At 43.1% G+C, this 21041-nt stretch overlaps 1 protein-coding gene across 1 annotated transcript in view; it reads left to right on the top strand.

Moving 5' to 3' along the window:
• Nucleotides 1-21041, top strand: part of LOC141796851 (transcription factor SOX-6-like) — a 164561-nt gene that overhangs the window by 56862 nt on the left and 86658 nt on the right. The window contains exon 4 of the mRNA XM_074678135.1: nucleotides 2663-2867. Coding sequence (XP_074534236.1) covers nucleotides 2663-2867 — 205 coding nt within the window. The remainder of the gene's footprint in view (nucleotides 1-2662; nucleotides 2868-21041) is intronic.

Below are 21041 nucleotides of genomic sequence, written 5' to 3'. Positions count from 1 at the left end.
AACACACACACACACACACACACACACACACACACACACACACACACACACACACAAAATGAATGTGTTTGCTCTCCCAATGGATGACCACTGGAGATGGATGAAAACCTTTGATTTTTTTGCGAGTTGTCAGGAAAAGAAGAATAAACTCAGAAAAGTTGGTTTTAAAAAGTAAGAAAGCAGAAAAATAAAATATAAGACACGTTCCCTCTGTGAAGAAACTGCTCTGTTAATAAACTGTATCCGTCATCTTCATTAGCGTGTTAGTAGCAGGGGTCTACAAGCTTTGCTTCAGTAAAGAGCCAATTATCCTCAGCTCAGTCTTTCAGGAGCTGCAAAATCAACTTTATCTTCACAATAACAGCGATAAAGTTTATAAAATCAAACAAGTAAAAGTCTGTGATGTCTTAGTTTTATATTTTTGATAAATTTACAAATATTAAAAAAATGAAAAATTGGTACTGTCATAAATTTCATAGATTAAAAAAAAAAGAAATTTAATTAATTAAATTTAAACAGGTTGCTAATAAAAAAAGCCAAATTCCTTGAAAAAACATTTGCAAAACTTCCCAATTTTTTTTGAAATTTTCATTAATTTTCAAAAACTTCGTACATTTGCAAAAAATTTGGAAGAAAAAGTCATTTGGAAAATGTGCTAATTTTTTTGAAGAATTGTAGGAATTCAAAAAAAAGCATTTTTTTTAAAAGGGATTAAATAATATGCAAAAAATTGCAAAAAATTCCAACATTTTTTAAATTTCTTAAAAAATTCAAAAACTTTAAATTGAGTTTTTAAAAAAATCCGAAACCTCATACATTTTTAAAAAAAGTACTTTGGGAATTTTGCTTAATTTTTAAAATGATCATACAAATAAAAAAATGCATCTCTTTAAGATATTCAAATAATGTGCAAAATTTGCAGAAAGTGAAAAATCTTAGAATTTCCAAAATTTTGAAAATCTTTAAAAAAAATGTTTTCTAAATTTGAAAAAATGTCAAAAAATGTTATTCAAAAAATGTGTAAAAGTTTTGAAAACTTTTGTTTTTGGATCCATCCTTAAAAGATCAATTAATGTTCCTGTAAAAAAGAGTAAAAATCCACCGTGGACTTTAAAAAGTCTTACTGTTCCAGCAGGAAGTGTTTTTGCAGAGTGACCAGTTTTGCCCTCTGACAGCTGACTGAGGAATCAACGCTGAGCTCGACGGTCTCTCAGTTTTTATCTCTGTCTCTGAGCGAAACGCTGAGTGACTTCTGGGTGACCTGATCAGTGTCAGTGCCTTGCTCAAGGGCAGCCTCTCTGGTGGACTCTCATTGTCTCCTGAGTGATGACTGCCTGACCTTCTGCTGTATCACCTGATCTGGACTTTGGGCCGTCCCGCCTGCTCGGCCCTGCTTGTGTAACTCCTGAGCAGCATTATAGCGAGCCCCAAACACACACACCTCAGCAGTCCAGCAGTGACACACTATCTGCTAATCCTCATTACAGAGGCATCTTCCGCTTAGAGACAAAGTGCACAACGGGGCCTCCTGGAGCCCTTTCAAGGGCGTCTTAAGATCCCGCTGTTAGCCAAAGCCCCTTGTCTTTGAAACATAAGCCTCCTAAAGTTCTCGGAGATCCCCCCGCGCTGTGAGGAGCTGAGAGGAGCTGAGAGGAGCTGAGAGGAGCTGAGAGGAGCGGTGAGGGGAGGAGAAAGCCTCCAGAAATAGCCCCGTGCTGAACACCTGTGCTGAAGTGTCTGTTGTGTGGGACAATGTGCTCGTCTTGAGGGGCTTATCCTCTCTGTAAATATAGATCTCTGTGCCGTCAGCTCAACTTCTAACCCCACACAGCCCACAACAGAGCCTGCCAGGAGTCCTGATCCAGTCCCAGGTCAGGGTCCCTGTCAGCTGGATCAGAGGGGAGACTCTGAGGGACTCTGGAAGTGATCTGGAAAAGTTTCCCTTTTCTGAATTTGTCCGTTCATAATTTAAACGGAGATTATCAGCTCCAACAGCGGTCGTTTCTAAACGCTACCTCTCAGAGCCCGTGGTCGCATCGACAAGAAACGTAGACTGAAAATCTCGTCAGGTTTGAAACGAATAAATTCATCATCTTGTCGCTTTGCATCCTGGGAAAAGTTGTGTTGAGCAAAGAAAAGTAGAGTTCAAAATAAAATCTGATCTCCGTGATAGTGCTCATGGGAAATGGAGTCTTTATCTCAGAAAACAGTACCGATTCTGACCACAGGTGTCACTGCAATCAACGCCAAAATATTAGTCCCTGAGAGCCCCGTTTTCACCACGCATGGCGAGCTTTTTGTGGCGTTTCCTTTGACTGAAACTGGGACAGGTCCCCGAACCACTGACCTGTACCGTCCCACTTTTTGTTTACTATGTCGTGTTTTTCTTCTTTGTTGGATTTATTAGCAAGGTACGCTGTGTCGCGCTGCTATGACGTCACGCTGTTACCTCATTGTAAGCTTTACTGATCCAACCCGTACCAAACTGTACTGATCCGTACTGGACCACTCGGTGTAAACTGGGCTTGTCATATGGTGTCTGTTGTAAACGAACTAATTATCAGAGTCTGCCTCTTGTGGCCACCCTGTGAACTGCAGTCAAACCAGCGCAGGTGTTGATGCTAACGTCTTTGTCTCCCTCTTCTCCTCTGCTTCCTCCCAGGACAACGAGAACAGCAAAGGCTGCTCCGTCTACTCCTACCGGACTAACTCTACCTCCCCCACCAAGCCCGAGGAGTGCTCCAGGGAGCAGCAGATGATCGGCCTCAGCTTCGGGACGCCGGAGCGCCGCAAAGGAAGCCTGGCGGACGTGGTGGACACGCTGAAGCAGAAGAAGCTGGTGGAGCTGACCAAGACGGAGCAGGACGGTAGGAGAGCTGGAGACCTGGCTGACAGGCTCTGATAACAGCTGTGGTGTTTCCTCAGCCTCCTCTTTGTTTCACTCGTCTGGTTGTGTAGCTCACTGAGCAGCAGCAGCAGAGAGCAGGTGTCTGTTTCTAAGGAGGGTTGTTGGTGTTTGCTCGAGGAGCTCTTTGTCCTGGTCTGTGCAGCTGTTGGAGGCATCTCCGGTGAAAAGCTGAAACTTATTACTGAACTCATGCTGGAGCAGCAGGAGCAGCAGGAGCAGAGCTGGTCCTGTCATCACGCCGTGATGTGTGAAGAGAAATCAGGATCAACCAACATTTCTCCAGCCCGCTAACGTCAGCGCTGGCAGAGGTTTCTGTTTCCTCGCTCAGAGAGCTGAGGAGGAACCTGGGCTCAGGGTTATGGTCAGACTTCAGTTTTTGCATCAATAGCAAGAACTTATTACGTCAGGCAGTCAAAAAACAGCACGAGAACAGATTAGACCAGGAGTCCAGGCAACATAGAAACTATCAGCTTCCTCCAGTGGGTTAAAACTTGACAATAAATCATTTTCCTTTGATAAAATATAATTTTTAATGTTTTTATGATTGAGTCTTTTTATTCCTACATATTCGATTAGATTAGATTAGATTAGATAGGAACTTTGTTAATCGTTTGGGAGGGTTCCCTCAGGAAATTCAGATTCCAGCAGCAAGTAACACTGTAGTACAAAAAAGATGTGCAGAATAGATAAGAGTAGAAAGAAGATAAATAAAAACACAGGTTCTATACAGCAAAATACAAAAAAATACAAACAATAGCAATAATAATAATAATAAAAATAAGGACAAAAAAATAAAATAAATGATAATAATAATAATAATAATAATAATGATAATAATAATGATAATAAAAATAATGACAATAATAATAATAATAATAATAAAAAGTGATAATAATAGTTATAATAATAGTGATAATAATGATAATGATAATAATTATTATGATGATAATAATAATAATAATAATAATAATAATGATAATAATAATAATGATAATAATAATAAAAGTGAAAATAATAGTGGTAATAATAATAAAAATAATAATGATAATAATGATAATAATAATAATAATAATGATAATAATGGTGATAATAATAATAATAATAATAATAATAATAATAATAATAATAATAATAATAATAATAATAGTGATGATAAAAGTGATAATAATAGTGATAATAATAATAATAATAATAATTATTATTATTATAATTATAATAAAAGTGATAATAATAATAATAGTGATAGTAATAATAATAATAATAATAATAATAATAATAATAATAATAGCAATAATAATAATAATAATAATAATAATAATAATTATTATTATTATTATTATTATTATTATTATTATTATTATAACAATATCAATAATAATAATAATTATTATTATTATTATTAGTAGTAGTAGTAGTATCATAAAAATGATCATCATCATCATCATCATCATCATCATCATCATCATCATAATAATAATAAAAATAATCATAAACATATCAACAATGATAACAATAATAATTTTCATGATAGTTATAATAATAATAATGTTCTCTGACAGTCTGAGGTAATACAACAGAGGACTCTTTCCTTGTTATGCTCCTACATGACAAAACAAAGCAGCAACTTCAGCTCTGAGGATATAAAGCCTTTGCAGCAGTGGGTCCGCAAGGGGGCCCTTCAGCAAACATTTGGCTCATTTTGCCTCTCTAGAGGGCATTTAACACACATTTTGACTACCAAAGAGGCACTTTTTGCACATTTTGTGTCCTCGGAGGGCGTCTTAGGACTCGGTCACACTGGCAAACCGTGCCGTACTTAAACAGGCTTCAGCCCTAAAGCACATTTGGAAAGGCCAGTTTGACCGCAACCATGCTGTGCTCAAGCACGATTCACTTCTCTCCTGTGACACGCTTCAGGGAGGTGGGCTTCAGCACGGTTTACTTCATGCACGAACACAAGCACGCGGACAGCGCGTGTGATCCATGTTGTATAATCATCGTGAGCGCATCCCTCTGCAATCGTTTTAAACAAACAACACCCCACACCTTACAATGTACATGACTGCTAATGAGGTTTTCATGAAGCAGCCAAAATGGTCAACTTTGACCGTCATTAGTGGCCACGCCCACTGACGCAGCAAAAATCTGTTTGTAACTTTTCATTGTCTGATGTTTACATCCAATTAGCGAACTTCCTGTTTGGAATCGACTATGGTCATTATAGACTTTTTTGTAGGTCCAGGCAGGTTTGTTATGCCCACAAAATTTCAGGCTTGTAGCTCAAAGTAGCCGGAGGGGCTAAAATTTTTGTCCCCTTGGTGGCGCTATGGAGCATTGTTGTTTGTGCAACCAGTGATAGAAATGGAATCAGGATGTGACAGTGAACCTATGTGTGAATTTTGGTCCTGATCCAACATTGTACAGGAGAGCTGTTAAGGTTTTCTTGAAGGGGGTAAATTGGTCAACTTTGGCGGTCATTTGCGGCCACGCCCCAAAAATTATTTGATTATTCAACAATTCTATAATGATTCGTAATCTTCTATGTCTCTAGTAAACACATGGTGAGTTTGGAGTTGATCTGAGAAAAAACTTACGACTAGTTCGTTCAAATATGGGGCGCAACACTGAACATGTGCCTGTTTCCGTGCAGATCTGAAAAAGTTGAAATATTCCGAACTTTGAGCCGATGTCGTAGCCACACCGAAAAAAATTATACAACTTTAATTACAATAATTGATCTATTATGTGTGTGGTATATTCAGGCCAAGTTTGGTGTTGATAAGTGAAAAAACCTAGGACTAGTTCGTTCCAATACGTAGCCTATAAATCGCCAAATTCCGATGTTTAGGTCCAAATAGCGAAGTTCGTGTTCAGAAATCACAATAGTCGTAAGAGACTTTTTTGTAGGGCTGGGCATTCTCGTTACGTACACCAAATTTCAGGCCTGTAGCTCAAAGTAGCCTGAGGGGCTGCAGTTTTCAGCCCCCAGGGGGCGCTATGGAGCATTCATTTTTGAACAAGCAGTGGAATCATACATTTTTCACCAGGATTGAATTTTGGGACTAGGTGCGTTTGCCTTTTTTCGAAGCGAAAGGCACGCAATTTGGGGTTAAAAGCGCACACGGAAGAAGAAGAAGAATCGCAAGAGTTTCAGTTCTCAGGACTCAGGCCCTAAAAAATCTGCCAGTGGGTCAAGAGAAAGTTTGTTGTATTAAGCTCATTTTTGAGTGAATGTGGCTCATATGGAGTGAATGAGACATTTTTGACTCAGAATGAGACAGGAACCCTGGATGAGGTCTCAGTTTTTCAGTGTGGTTGTTGAGGGTTGGACTGTGAGGGTGTGAAGTGTCTGAGCAGAAGCTGAATCAGTGAATCCTGAAGCGTTTTTACGTTAACTTATAACAAATAAAACCATCTGGCTCGTCCTGGGTTTGAACCACCTGTAGCTTCCTGTCCTCAGAGTGTCTGACGTGCTCCTCGGGCTCCTCCTCAGGATGCTGCGCGGCGTCTCCGCCCCCTGAGGACGGCGGCGTGCCTGTGTTGTGTTTTCCCTTTCTGACGCTTCCTCTGCAGCAGATCTTTGAGCGTGTGAAATTACAGCGGGCAGAGCGCTCGCTCAGATCAGCGTATCAATCAGTGAAAACACAGGTTTCCCTTTCTGCTCCGCTCCTCTCATCTGCTCCTCCAGCACAGGAAAGCTGCGGTTTCCCAGCATGCCTCAGCTCGCCCCTTCCCTCCCCCACAGCACGCCAGGCCTGAGAGATCTGACGGCCTGTGAGCCGCCGTGAGCCGCCGTGAGCGCGCAGTAATCACGACATCTGAGGAGCCTGATCCCTCTCATTTACTCCGTCAGCCACACGGCGAGGTGTGGAGAGGGACAGAGGGACAGGCAGGGGCGAACACCGCGTCCTCCTCCGGAAGACGCTCATCAACTGTACTCTGACTGGGTTTAGAGGGTGTGTGTGTGAGTGTGTGTGTGTGTGTGTGTGTGAGTGTGTGTTGTGACATCCTCCTGTCAAACCAAAGAGAAGCAGAGGAAACAAAGCTGGAGGACGTCTCTGAGTGTTTCTGTCTCCGTCACGTGTGGTTTCTCCAGCCTCCTCCTCACGGCTCAGCGAACTTTTCACTGTATGGATCTGGTATTTTCCTCCTCCTCAGCGAGCTCAGACCTCCTCTGTGACATCATCACTGACTGATGACATCACAGCTCACCTGTCCCTCTGGTGTCTCTGATCCTGATGATCAGTGGTCAGTTTCCTGCAGTGTTACCTGCTGCGTCAACATCAGGAAACTCTGCTTCAGACCAAGGAACATGTTCTCCATTAGGGGGCGCTGTGAGGGAAACATGTCAGGATGGTTTTATGGCAGGATCAGGATCAGGATCAGGATCAGGATCAGGATCAGGATCAGGATCAGGATTGTAAAAACGACATTTTCAGTCCCAGATATTTCTGATTTCTTTCTTATTTCCTTTCTTGCAAAAAATCTCATCAGGTATTTTTGTCGTATTTTTAATTAAAAACATTTTTTCAGGCTCAATCTGAGCCGCAGTCCCCTGACCAGTCCAGAGAAATGTCTGATTTTCAGTTATTTAAAGACAAAAATGAGCTGAATTTCTCTGACAGGTGAATAAAATCCTGTGTGAAGACGTTTTTTAATTTTTAGAAAGTTGACGAGCATTTTCGTTTTCCTCTGGTCACATTTCTGTCATTTTATTTTTAAAAAACTTGAAATGAAACATTTTCCTGTCGGGCTGAGGTGAATGTGGCTCAGGTGTGATCAGACATTTGTTGCGGCGAGGAGCTCGGCGCCCATCGATCGCGGCCTGTCCTCTGCTCGTTAGCGTGGCGGCGCTCCCTGAGGAGCACGTGCATTGATCAGGAACACTCAGCTGAAACAAAGACGATGACCATAATCAGCCGGAGAGGATGGCGCTCTGATGGCGTGGATAAAAACGCTCCGCTCTTTGAAAGCGTATTGTTGACGGCCTCTCATGGCGTGCTGCGTTAACCTGCCTCTCATGGCGCCTGATGTCACCCAGGTACAGAGCGGAGGAGCACCTCAGCTCACCCCACCCCCTCCTCCCTGTGAGACGAGTAAAACCAGCGGCGTTGATCAATAAGCGTCTGAATGCTTCGTTAAGTGAGGTCTCCTTCAGGAGTAAACACGGCGTTCAGCGAGCGTGCTCAGTGAGCGCGTGCAGCCGTGAATCCGGCGCCCTTCTCCTCCTCCTGGTTTGTTAATTTGTGGAATAATGCTTCATTCATCCCAAACTTTGCGTCCTTCACAGCCTGGCAGAGAGGTTTCTGTTTCCCTCCTCTTTTCTCCTCCCATCCTTCAACTCGGGGAACCTTTCAGGTTCAGCGCCGGCGTTATGTGGGATCCTCTTCAGGCGCGGCGCCGGCGTCCTGATCACACGCTTTGTTTGCTCCCCTGCGTTTGGCTCAGCTCGCGGCTCTTTGAAGACGTCACGTTTCAGTTTTGTTTGAGGAGCATAATGCAGCTGGGAGTGCAAGGTCGGCCTGGTAAACAGGTCTGCACCCCGGGAGGTCACGCTGGCGTTTGGAGCGCGGCGCCGCACAGAGCTGCTCTTCAGCGCTCAGTGTTCACTGCGCCTGACACGCCGTTTCGTTTCGTTCCCCTCACGTTGTACGGTGAGGTTTGATCATCAGCGCTCAGATGGCGAGCACATTAAAGCCTGAACCCCGCCTGAGCCTGGTCCTCCGCCCCCCGCTGGACGCGTGGCGGCGGGCTGAGCCAGGTTACGGCGCCCGGATGATCAAATGGAGCGGGGCCTATTAGGCGGCGAGCGCTCACTCAGCCTAACACGGCTGACCCCGCGTACGGCAGCCTGAGCTAAAGTGTTGATGATGACGCTGTTAGCCTTCGCGCGGCGCTCACCCCCTGTCGGCACGCTGCGAGCCGCCGCCGCCGCTCGCCGAGCCCTGAGTGCCTGTGACAGCTGTAATGAATAGCCGTGGCCTCGCTTTGCATCGTGGGAGATTTCTTTTCTCCTCCACCCCTCTGCCGCCTCAGCTTTTAACGCTCTCTGAAGGCGGCGTCCGCGCGGCGCTCTCACACAGCTGGTTGCTGGAACACGTCCTTCCTGCCCGGGCTGTCACGGCGCACGGCGAGGGTGAAGGACGCACGTTTTCTTGACAGATTTGCATTAATGTTGAGCTGCGGCTTCATTGTGTGAAGGTTTAGACACAAAGCGGCGCCGCGGACAAAAGGCTTCCTCCATACTGTCAGAGCACTCGGCGCTGATTGAGCTGCTCGCTGGTTACTCAAAGACGCGTCCAAGGCCGAGGCGAGGGGACGCAGAGGCAGGAGCGCACACACTTCCTGTGGAGGGGAGGGTTCTCCCTGCACGGACGGAGCGGGGAGGGAAGACGCTGATCAGCAGACAAACCGCCCAAACAATGAGACGCGCTGCTCGCCGCCTCGTTAGCGACGTTAATCTGACCCTCCTCGCCTCCTCCAGGAGGGGACAGAGGGAGTCAGGAGAGAAGGGAGTCAGGAGAGGAGCGCTCACAGAGGGAGTCAGGAGAGGAGGGAGTCAGGAGAGGAGGGAGTCAGGAGAGGAGGGAGTCAGGAGAGGAGCGCTCACAGAGGGAGTCAGGAGAGGAGCGTTTAGCGAGCAGAGCCGCGTCCTGATGGACGTTAAACCCTCTGAGGGGCCAATCAGGCCGTCGTTTCATCAGCTGATCTATCATTATCTGCTCTGTTGTGGCTCCTGGGGGCCGAGCTGCCGTCACCGGGGTGTGGCGTGGGCGTGGGCGCGGCGTGGGCGTGGCGTGGGCATGGCGCCCTGGTGCCAGCCTAGTCAGCCATCCAACGTGCCCAGAGCAGCGCTGGGGCCAGTTTTTAATCCCCGCTCACACCGGAGCACGCTGAATTACTGAACCACTCACATGTTTCTGATGAATGAGGAAGTTTTTTTCAGCCTGGCTTCTTTTTTTGCTTTTTTAGTCTCATTTCCTTAAGTTTCTTTTTCTTTTTTTTCTTTTTTTTTTTTTTGTTTCATTTTTGGTTAATTGTCTTTGTTTTGTTTCTTTTTGTCCTTTTTTCCCCTTTTAAGTTGCTTTTGTTGTTTCCTTTACATTTGTTTCTTTTTGTTTCTTTTTCATTTGTTTCCTTTGTTTCTTTTGTTCATTTTTTTCTATTTCGTTTCTTTTCTTTCTTTATGTTTCTTCTTTATTTGTTTTTTTTTTCTTTTATTAGTTGTTTTCTTTGTGTTTCTTGTTGTTTTTAGGTTCTTTTTGTTTCTCTCTGTTTTTTTATTCTTCAGATTTTTTTGTTTCTTTTTGTTTCTGTTTCTTCTTGGGTTTTTTTTGTTTCGTTTTGATTCTGTGTCTCTTTTAATTCTACTTTTTGTGTGTGTGTGTGTCTGTTCTTTTTGGTTTATTTTTTTTTTTTTCTCTTTCTTCTTTTTTCCCCCTTTTTTGTTTCTTCTTAGGTTTTTTTGTTCTTTTTGTTTCTGTATGTTTTTTTTTAATTCTTCTGAATTTTTTGTTTCTTTTTGTTTTTTTGTGTTTCTTCTGTTTCTTCTTGTTTTTTTTGTTCCTTTTTGATTCCTTGTCTTTTTTCATTCTTCTGTTGTTTTTTGTGTGTCTGTTTGTTCTTTTTGTTTATTTATTTATTTTTTCTGTTTTTTTGTTTCTTTTTTTTTATTTTGTTCCTTTGTGTAAAGGCTGTGTAGCTGTCTGGAAGAACATTTGTCGAGTAGCTTATCTTGTTTCTCCTTTTCTCCTGTTTGTAAACTAACGTCTGTTTGATGCTCAGCAGATTTTCAGATTTTTTTGTTACAGTAATTCAGAGCTCATTTTGTCTTTAAACAGTTTAAAATCAGACATTTTTCTGGACTGGTCAGGTGAATGTGGCTCAGATTGGGTATAATAAACATTTTTATTTAGAATCAGACAGAAACACCTGATCAGATTCCAGTGTTTCTGCTCTTAGCGTGGAGCTGCTTGCTCTCAGACCGTCCTCTGTTTGTTGATCTTCTGACGAACGCTGAAGCAGGATTTGTGTCCGTGTGTATCTGTGCAGTAAAAGTGTAAAAATCTAAAAGCAGCTCAGCGCTCGCACTGAACGGGCTTCGTGTTGGAGAGAAGGACTCTCAGAACGGAGGGGACGTTTCTCTCTCATGTTTTTTCATGACGGCTCAGCGCGCGCGGCGGTAACGGGCTGTCACACGCCATCAGACGCCATCAGACGCCATCAGACGGTCACAGTCTTCCTGTGTGAGGAGGCGTTCAGTCAGGAGGTTTATTTCTCTGAGTTATCAAAGAGGAGTGATTCATCACCGCCTTTAATCTGAGCATTCATTTCTACCAACACTGAATCCTGACTGTGGGTTTTTCAGTTTCACCGACCAGGACGTAACGAGTTTGACTTTTATCACATTGACCAGAAGTCCCAGGAACTAAATGATCCCTGTGGTCTGTATTGTTCAGCATTTCGAGGCCTTGAAGTCTCATGAAGGTTTTAGCAGTCAGGCCAGTGACGTGTGGAAAAAAATAAAATCAATAGTGCTGCACTTCTTCTCCAGTAGAGGGCGGCAAAACAACGATGAGCACCACAGTTAGCCTGCTCAATCAATCAATCTTTATTTGTAAAGCGCCAAATTATACCTAATGTTATCTCAAGACACTTTACAAAAACATTCACAGGTCTAGACCCGTAAATGTTGATAAAATTTTATTAACAGAAACCCAACATCAAGACAAGATAAGGAGTCTGATCTGATCTTAATCCATCATGAGTACAGAGCTCTGCAGCATTTAGTAAGTTACAATGGAGAGGAACAACTTCCCTTTAACAGGCAGAAACCTCGAACAGAACCAGACTCATGTTAGACAGACATCTGAGGAGACTGATGGGGTTAGAGAGAGACAGATAGAGGAAAATGTAAAAAATTCACGGTAAAATTTTGGTAAAAAATTGAAGTCTTTTTACAGAGTAAAAACTTTATCAGGGTCGTTTTTTCAGGGGTACATTTATGACTCGAGAACCAAATTTAGACCCTCGTTCCTGCAGTTGAAAAGCACGTCTGTCTCTGTATGTCAGTGATCATCAACTGGTGGCCCGTGGGCTGAATCTGGCCCGCTGAACCGTCCAATCCGGACCACGACTGGATTCAGACACTGTGAGGATCAAAGAGTTTCAGAGATGAGGACAGACTCACTGATTAACATTTCTCCGAATAACGCTGATTTTAGTTTCCCTGACGGCCTCTGACTGCTCAGGATAGAGTCCTTTAAGTTTGTTTAGATAAAGTGATTCTCCAGGATGGAACAAGTTGGGTCCTATCACAAGGTTTAGGGCAGAAATTACCCCTACAGCAGTGTTTTTGTGCAGCAGAAGCCCAGAGCGCTCACACCAAACACCCCCTCCCTGCTCCTCTGCAGGTTTCCTCTGCACTCAGACGGGGCCAATTTTTACTTGACCAAAAACACAAATAAACGGACTCCCACTGAAAAAATCTGATATCAGTCTGCATTCACACTTTATTTAGAGAATTTTCAGCGCGTTACTTTCACACAAAAACACCGCTAAATAAGGCTCTACCAACGGCAATGTGAATAAACATGGGAATAAGCATAAAATTGCGAAAAGATTTGATGGCGTCAAATTCAATCTGAGCAGCTTTTCTCCTCCAAACGTCGTCTTGATGATCGTTGTCTTTGTAGTTTTGTAGTTTTAGCTGTAAGGGACCAGGCGCTGGGGCGCAAACACGATCAATATTAAATGTTTTGGTCTGTGACGTGTCAACAACGAGGGTTTTGATTGGTCGGATGCTCGTTGCAAGCCGAACTTTTGGGAAAATGGACCCTGGTCTGAAAATTAAAAGCTGCAATTTTACTCAGAGAAGTAATGTTTCTGGTGTATATATTAATTGTATTTGTGCGTAAAATACTCTCTGGCACCCCTAGTGGCTGACTGTGGTATAGGTGACAGTAGCCTGACTCAGAAAGGATGAAATGCTCTCAGTTTTAAAATGAAATTAAAAATTATAAACAATAAATATAAAAAGAAAATAAAATGCCAAAATTAGATTTTTATTGAATTTTTCTTTGAGGCGACCGTCGATAAATTTATGTCCGGTTGATGAACTCAGCCTGTGACCCCTGCTGTGACGCTCTGATCACAGGAACAGGGTGAGGATGAAATCAGAAACAGAGGAAATGAGGAGGTAACAGCTGATCTGAGGTTTCCTGGAGGCGTCTACGTTTATCTAAGCTCTGGGTTTATGACATCACAACCTCCAACCCTGCCACGTCGACGTCCCCGTCTGTGTTTTCAGGACTCTCGCTGACTGTCCTGGGCTGATTCATCTCTGCAGAAACCAGAGCTCATAATTAGGCGCCATTTTCCTCCTCGTCTGCCTGTGGACCACGCGGCGACGCGCCGTCAGACGCAGCAAACATGTTTTCTCTGTTAGCGTCAGAGGATGAGGGATGGGGTACCAGATCCTACAGAAATCCCAGAGTCCACTGCTCGCACCTCGCCAAAAGAGACGCCATAGAGACGTCCTGGGAGGCGTCACTGTGCTTCCTCGCCGCGCTCACAGCGTTTCAGTCCAGCTGTGGGGGCGTGTCCTCATCTGGAGCGGTGTGATGCACCACAGTGGCTCAGGACGCCGTTAGCTCGCTGAAACCATCCCTGACCTTTGAGCTAACGCCAGCCCTGACCTGTGAGTGTGTGTGTGTGTGTGTGTGTGTGTGTGTGTGTGTGTGTGTGTGTGGAAGTCGTTGTGATGACAGCTTAGCGGGCGAGTTGGGTCGGGCCGGGAGTTAAGCTGATTGGCTCATTAAGGAGCTGCTGGCTCTGGCGCCGTGTTTGCCGTCCTGGATGGGATTGTGAGCAGGTACAGCCTTTGTTTGCGTGTGAGTGTGTGTGTGTGTGTGTGTGTGTGTGTGTGTGTGTTTGTTAGGCCGGGGCAGAAACTCTGCTGTGTGTGAGCCAACAGGTCAGAAAACGTAACCGTGGGTCTGTAACCTCAGCGCGTGGTGGTCGGCGGGCCCTTCCAGCTCGCCGCCTCCCTGCGTACGGCTGGTGGTGGGTTCAGCCTCCCTGTAACTGATGGATCTCCTCTCTGATGATCCTCCTCTTGAGCACAGACAGCGGCGTGAGGAGGGGCGTGTCGACTCCCCTCTCCTCCGCCGCTCCATCTGGCAGCGGGCCAGCCGGCATATGGCAGCGGGCGCCGCAGCACGGTTTGCAGGAACAGTCCTGAACGCGGTCCAAAAGAAGCGGATTAGAGAGTGATTTCATCAAGCCCTCAGGTTTCTGTGAAATTGTTCACCTGATAATTGGACATCTGGCTGCTACCTGCAGGAAGTTAGTGTGGGTAAAAACACGAGCAGGGGACGCAGGCGCCGCCACATCCTGTTCGGAGCCAGGGCTCTGCAGAGGAGGGGGGCAGGGGGGCGGGGCCAAAATATCAGACCTTTATTTCTTTTTTTTACATTTACTAATTCTTAAGGTGGTTTGAAGCTCAGAGCAAAAACATCAGTTTGAGTTTAATATTAAAAATCTGTAGGTGATGTTTCTTTAAATAAAGACTTTAAATTTTCATGGTGTGGAAAAAAGGAATGAAAGAAAAAAAAGCTGTAAATACTGATTAATAAAACACGATGATGAGGAATGAGTCCTTACACCTGTCCACACAGGTGAGATAAGCTACAGTGACAAGTGTTTTTGTCTTATTTTTAGTAAAAATGTCTTTTTAGACTTTAAATTAAATAGAAAAATGTCTTATTTTTATTTGTTTAAAGACAAAAACGAGGTCTGAACTGGTCATAACAAGTTAGAAAATCTGCTAAAACCTCATTTTGGTCTTTAAATGATTTTAAAATCAGACATTTTTTGGGGCCGGTCAGATAAATGAGCCTAGAAAGACGTTTTCACTTTAAGTAAGACAAAAAAAAAAAAATGATAAAATTAAAGTTTTGTGGTGTACAAATCTGTTGCTGTGGCTTATCTCACCTGTGTGGATAATTTTATGTCAAATACAAAAATAAAAGAGATTTCAACAGATTTTTTTAAGCTTGTTGCAGGAATTTCAAACCGTATTTTTGTCTTTAAATAAATAGAAATGACTTTTTTTTTTTTAAAAATGGTTCATACTGAGTCTAAAAAGACATTTTCTCCTGAAATAAGACAAAAACACTTGGTAGGTTTCAGTTTTTCTGGTGTAAAATTCAACAGATCTTGTGAAACAACAAAAAACAGAGAGATAAAATCAAACCACACCATACACAGAATAAAGAGGGAGTCAAAAAGAATTAAATAAAATAAAAAAATACGATAATCTGAGGACAACAAAAACGCTCTGCTGCACAGTGACACAGGCGCTCATAAAGACGCTTTGTTGATATTTATCTTTTTCTGTATCGCCTTTTTTCCCTCATCTTTGTGTTTTAAAGAAACACCTTTCTCCTCCTCCTCCTCCTCCCTCCAACCTGCTGATAAAGAGCACCTCTCCGCTGTGTTAATTCTGGATCCTAAAATAAAGCCGTCCATAGAAACAGCTCGCTCACGGCGTGCGGCGGTTTTTAAAGACGCTGCTGCTGAGAGCTGCTGCTGAAAGCCGAGTCCTTGAACAGTTTTTATCTGCAGCCCGCTCCTCACGCCTCAGGTTTGTGAAGCGCTGTCACGTCCGACTCAAACAGTTCAGTTTAGATTTTCTTTCTGTAAAGACATAAATGTGAAAAATTCCTGAAAACATTAAAAAAACGGCGTGAATGGAGAGGAGGCTGGAAAAAAGCCTGCGGTGAAATGGAGACGGTTTGTGATCTCTTCCTCTCTGTGACTGAACAGACGTGGGTCCTTTAAAACCTTCACTGTGAAATCTGAAACCTGAGGAAGTCTTTGGCTTTTATTTCAAGTAAAAACGTCTTTTCAGAAAAAACACGAGCCACATTCACCTGACCTCATTTTTTCATTTTTATGAAGTCATGGATTTATTTTTTAGATACTCAGAGGATCGATCCAAGACGCTGTTTTTTCTTTCCCTGTTGGCAGATTCTCTGAAGCAGCTCAGGCGTCATTTTTGTCTTTCAATAATTAAATTAAAACATTTTCTGGACTTGGCAGGTGTAATAATACGTTGGTGTGTTGCTGTCACTTGAAAAAAAGGAAATTCCTCCTTTTTTTTTTACCACAAACTAACTCATAAAAACAGGACTTTCTGAAAAGCTTTGATTGTTGGTGGAGCATGAGGGTGTAATCACCAAAAACACATTTTTTACCTAATAACAACAACGTGATGGAAGTTAAATGACTCCCTTCAGCTCGGCCTGAAACCAAGGTTTGCTTTAAACACTCAAAGTAAAATCTGGATTTAGGAAATCAGCAGTTGCCGGTGTTTCAGTGTAAAGTGTGTCCCTGTTAACTGGTGACTGTCACTGACATGTTCAGCTGAGATTCTCCACTTAGCACGGTCACTCTTTGCTCCAGAACACCTGTAGCTCTATGCAAATTTATAAAATTACATTTTTTTTTAATTTTTATTTTTACATTTTTGCAATTTTGCTTTAATTTTTTTTTTTTGCAAATTTTAAAATTTGCACGAAAAAATAAATTGTTGCCATTTTTTGTAATTTCTGAAAGTTTTTTAATTTTTTATCTATTGATTTTATTATTATTATTATTATTATTATTATTATTATTATTATTATTATTATTATTATTATTATTATTATATTTATTTATTTATTTATTTATTTATTTATTTTTTACATTTTTTGCAATTTTGAAAAACTTCTCACTGGATAATTGTTCACAAAAATTTAACTACATATACAATTTTTTCCGCCCAAAATGTTATTGAATATTTGTAAATGTATAAAAATAAATAAATAAATAAATACATAAATAATAAAAATAAATTAAAAAATTTCATCATATGTACAATTTTATAAACACAAAAAACTTCTAATCTAGATAATTATTCACTAGAATTTAACTACGTATAGAATTTATCCACTTTTTTGTCTTTATTGTGAAGATAAAGTAGATTTTGTGGCTCCTGAATGACTTTAATCCAGGTGAGCTGAGGAAAAACGGCTCCTATGAAAGTAAAGGTTGCAGACTCCTGGTTTAGCCCAAAGAAAAAAAAAATATTGTAAAAACTTTATATTTAATGATTTATCCTATTACACAGTAATCCTTGTCAGGCTAATGTTGGCCGAAGTTTGTTGTTTCTCAGGGTTCACGACTTCTGCAGCCTTCAGCACTCCCCCTCATAGCACGCTTTGATGCTAACGTTAGCAGTTAGCTAGCTGACTTTCATTGCTGTACACACAAAGAGCACGCTGGTTTTCTGTTTCACCTTTGGATTCATTACCCGGGCCCTAACAGAGCACCTGGTGGGCCGGTTTTGGGCCGCGGGCCATATGTTTGACACCCCTGGTCAAATAAGTCAGTTTTTATGAGGAGTAAGACGTAAACATTTGATTTGTTTTGAGTTTTTAAGGTCAGAGTGCGAGTCGACCCAGACAGAAAAGTTAAAGTGTGAAGGTCTGAGGTCTGCAGGGCCCGGTCTGAGGCCCTGAGGGATCCACTTTGCCTTGATCCAGAGTGGCTGTCGGCTTCGTTCAGACCCCCTTCTCCAGAAGCCTCTCGTGGTGACCCAAAGCTAAGAGTCCACCCACATCTTCTCCCCGAGGGCCGATGGAAAACAACGCTCCTATTGTGTCTGAGCCACACATCCAGCTGTGTGTGTGTGTGTGTGTGTGTGTGTGTGTGTGTGTGTGTGTGTGTGTGTGTGTGTGTGTGTGTGTGTGTGTGTGTGTGTGTGTGTGTGTGGGTTATGGTTTCATATATCAGGCCTAAAGTGGAACCAGAAGCTGGGGTCCTGATCTGCTGTTTTGGGAGCGTGTCTGTGCCTCGCGCGCGGCTCCGCTCCTTCAGTCTGACTTTAGGAAAACAAAGACGACAAAACGCCGTTTGCCCGCCGTTTGCTCGCTGCTCGCTCTCTGTGCTCCTTTTTTCATAACCACTTAAATCAAACCTCACATTTCCGTCCACCCAGCCTCAGCACGGCTTCATTAAAAGCATTTTCTTTGTAATACAGACACTTAAAACTTTGGTTTTAAAGACGAAGGTGATTTCTTTTCATAAACCGACCATTTACTTTATTTTCACAAAGCAGGAGAAATGAAGCCCTGAAAAATGCAGGAGGGGACAAAAATGACATAAACCTGAAAAGCCTGTCATTAAACATTGAATAGATGTTTTACTTTACATTTTAAAATTAATTAAATTCAAAGTGACCTTGCTCGTGTGATTATACGCCCGAGCTCCAGCACTTTTTAAAGCTCATCAGCCGCTGGCGCTGATTGATCTCCACCTCTCGCACAAAGAGCCGAGCTGGAGGTGTTGGAAAGTATCCGTAAAATGTTGGAGCTTTATTCCGTCTCTAAATGACTGACAGACGAGGAGCGCGATCAGCCGGGGAATAATGTCAAGTGTTGTCACAGAGGGTCTCCAGACATCCGCGGCTTTCGCCTGCCGGGGTTGTTGGGATCGGCGCTGTAACGCGGCGCAGACCTGAGCACAGCAGGGATCAGCCGTCAGGCTTTTCTAGCATTAAGCTCACACCTTCAGCAGAAACACTATCCCCGTCTCACTCAGGCTGCAGGGTTTGGACACAGAGCTTCACAGCGCGGAGGGAAAACTGTGTGAGTGTTTATACCAGTGGAAAAGATAGGGCTGTAATTTACTCCTTTAAAACAACGTTAAAGGAAAAGGTCAGAGGTCAGGAGGTTTAATCTGTGAGGTGATCTTCAGGTGACAAAATGTGCAGATACCTTCAGATTCATTTGGACGTAGTCTCAAGAACTCTTAGGGAGTTAATCTCATCTTCTACAGCCTCTCAGCGCAACAGTTTTCAAAGGTAGTGGATTATTAGTGTCCTCACACTGAGGAAGAGGACATTAAAGCATTTTGTCTGTTTCTTTCTTATTATTCAGTCTGCTCCTTGAGCCCTATTTTTTTTCCTTTTCTCTTTATCTTTTTTAATTTTTTTTGTTCATATTTTTTTTCTAACAAACTATTTGTGGCTCTGAAAGGAGAGGCTCTCCAATCTCGTTGTGCATTACGTATAATGACAATAAAGGCCATTCTGATTCTGTTTATAATTTAACCCCTCAGAAACTCACCAAAATTGTTACTCACCTCAGATTCGACCAAAAATTTAATATAATACAAAAATTGACCCCCAACATACCTAGATGGTGCGCTCTAGCGCCACCTAGGCACACTAAAACGGCTCTCAATGACAGTAGGAATGTGGTAGAGAGACCAAACCAACGTCAAAATGTTCATCTCATTGAGATGCACATATAATACACAAACACCCCTGACCTATTTCAAACAGGAAGCCTGCAATTTGCCTTTCGAAATAAAATTTGGCAAAATTTTTGAGCCTTAAACAAAAGTTATCTTCTCCTAGGCCATAAATGGTATCAAGTTGAAATTCTCTCAGATGACAGAGTGGACCCTGCTTTACAAAAGCTATGTATGAATTTGATGTTTTTCAAACAGTTTTTGAATAGTGAGCCCTCAAAGTTGGTGAACCCCAAAGAAGCTGTTTCAGCTCCCCCCATTAAAATGAATGGGAGAGGAGGATCCAGCTCCACACAAGCTGCTTCACTCTTGATAAATCGTCAGTTTAAAGCTTCTCATGGTGCACCCCCCCTCAGAGTAACCAGGGGGTAAATGAGCTGTTTAACAGACAGACGAGGAATTAACTGCTTCATTGGATTTAGTGTGAAGTTGATTCTTCAGGAACAAGCTTCATAAATCAGAGCTTTTCAATCGAGCCGGCTGTCGTGGCTCCTACAGGTGCTGCTGCAGCGGATTCACATCGCATCGGGAACTGTGTGTGTGTGTGTGAGGAGAGGGTTACACAGGGCTACTAGCCCCCCACCCCCAAAGAGAAGACCCCCCCCCCAGTTTTTCTCAGGCCCATGTTCTGCGACAAGAGAGCGGTGGTGTCGTCTGACAGATGAAAATAGTGTGTGTGAAACGGACACCGTGCTAACACGCAGCCAGGCTAACCACTCTGCAGTTTAATGGTTTTACAACACTGAGCGAGCAGTGATAGGCCACTCAGGGTGTGTGTGTGTGTGTGTGTGTGTGTGTGTGTGTGTGTTCAAGTGTGTGTGTGTGCTGTAAACTCTCTGTGCAATTAAACGTCTCAGCAGTGTACTGACGTGCTTTAATCAGTGTGTGTGGTGCGCATGTAAGTTCAAGTGCTTCAGCTCTGAGTGTGTGTGTGTGTGTGTGTGTGTGTGTGAGTGTGTGTTCCCTCCTCCTGGCTGGCCTGTCTCCTCATGTTTGGACATATGTTGAGTTTTATTTCACTGAGACATCAATCCTTCTGGCCAGCTGTTAGGACAGCTGCTCCCCCCTCCTCCTCCTCCTCCTCCTCCTCCTCCTCCTCCTCTCGCTCTATCTTTCTCTGTATCTATCTTTCCATCTGTCCGTCTCCTTTTCCATTTCTTTTCCATTTTTTTCCCGTCTCTTTGCATTCCTGTGTTATTATTTCCTTTATTTTAATCACCCCTCCCTCCGCTCCTCTCCGCTCCTCTCCGCTCCTCTCTGCTCCTCTCCGCTCCTCTCCGCTCCTCTCAGCTCCTCTCAGCTCCTCTCAGCTCCTCTCAGCTCCTCTCTGTTTCTCCCTCCGTCTCTCTGATGCTGTGGGGTCTGCAGCTGAAGTCGCAGCACTGACATAAATTTGGAAGTGTAAAGTGTAGCTGTCAGCTTCCATTTGCACTGGTTCGGTAGCAGAGTTGAGGCACGAAATGCTCTTTTCAGCCGTGGATGTGTTACCCAAACAGCAGGCAGCCACTCCAACACCGGCCTTTGTTATTTCAAACATTAACTCATTTTTCAGATTAATGTTTTTCTCTCTTTACCTTGGCGTTCCACCGCAGACTCAGGAGCTCCTCAGCTTTGGCGCTGCACATCGTGTGTGTGTGTGTGTGTGTGTGTGTGAGTGTGTGTGAGTGTGTTTCCATCCAGCTGTCATGTGAATTATAGGTCTACTTTTGAAATGTCATCAAATATAAAACGTGAATTAAGTGGGCTTCTTTAAAGCAAACAAACGCAGCTTCCT

This window comes from Halichoeres trimaculatus, unplaced genomic scaffold (genome assembly GCF_033239565.1).
Source record: "Halichoeres trimaculatus isolate MK-OKI-2021-1 unplaced genomic scaffold, fHalTri1.1 fHalTri1_scaffold_10, whole genome shotgun sequence".
Classification (NCBI taxonomy): Eukaryota; Metazoa; Chordata; class Actinopteri; order Labriformes; family Labridae; genus Halichoeres; species Halichoeres trimaculatus.
Note: the sequence above shows the minus strand (reverse complement) of the source record. Positions and strands in the feature narration are given on the sequence as shown.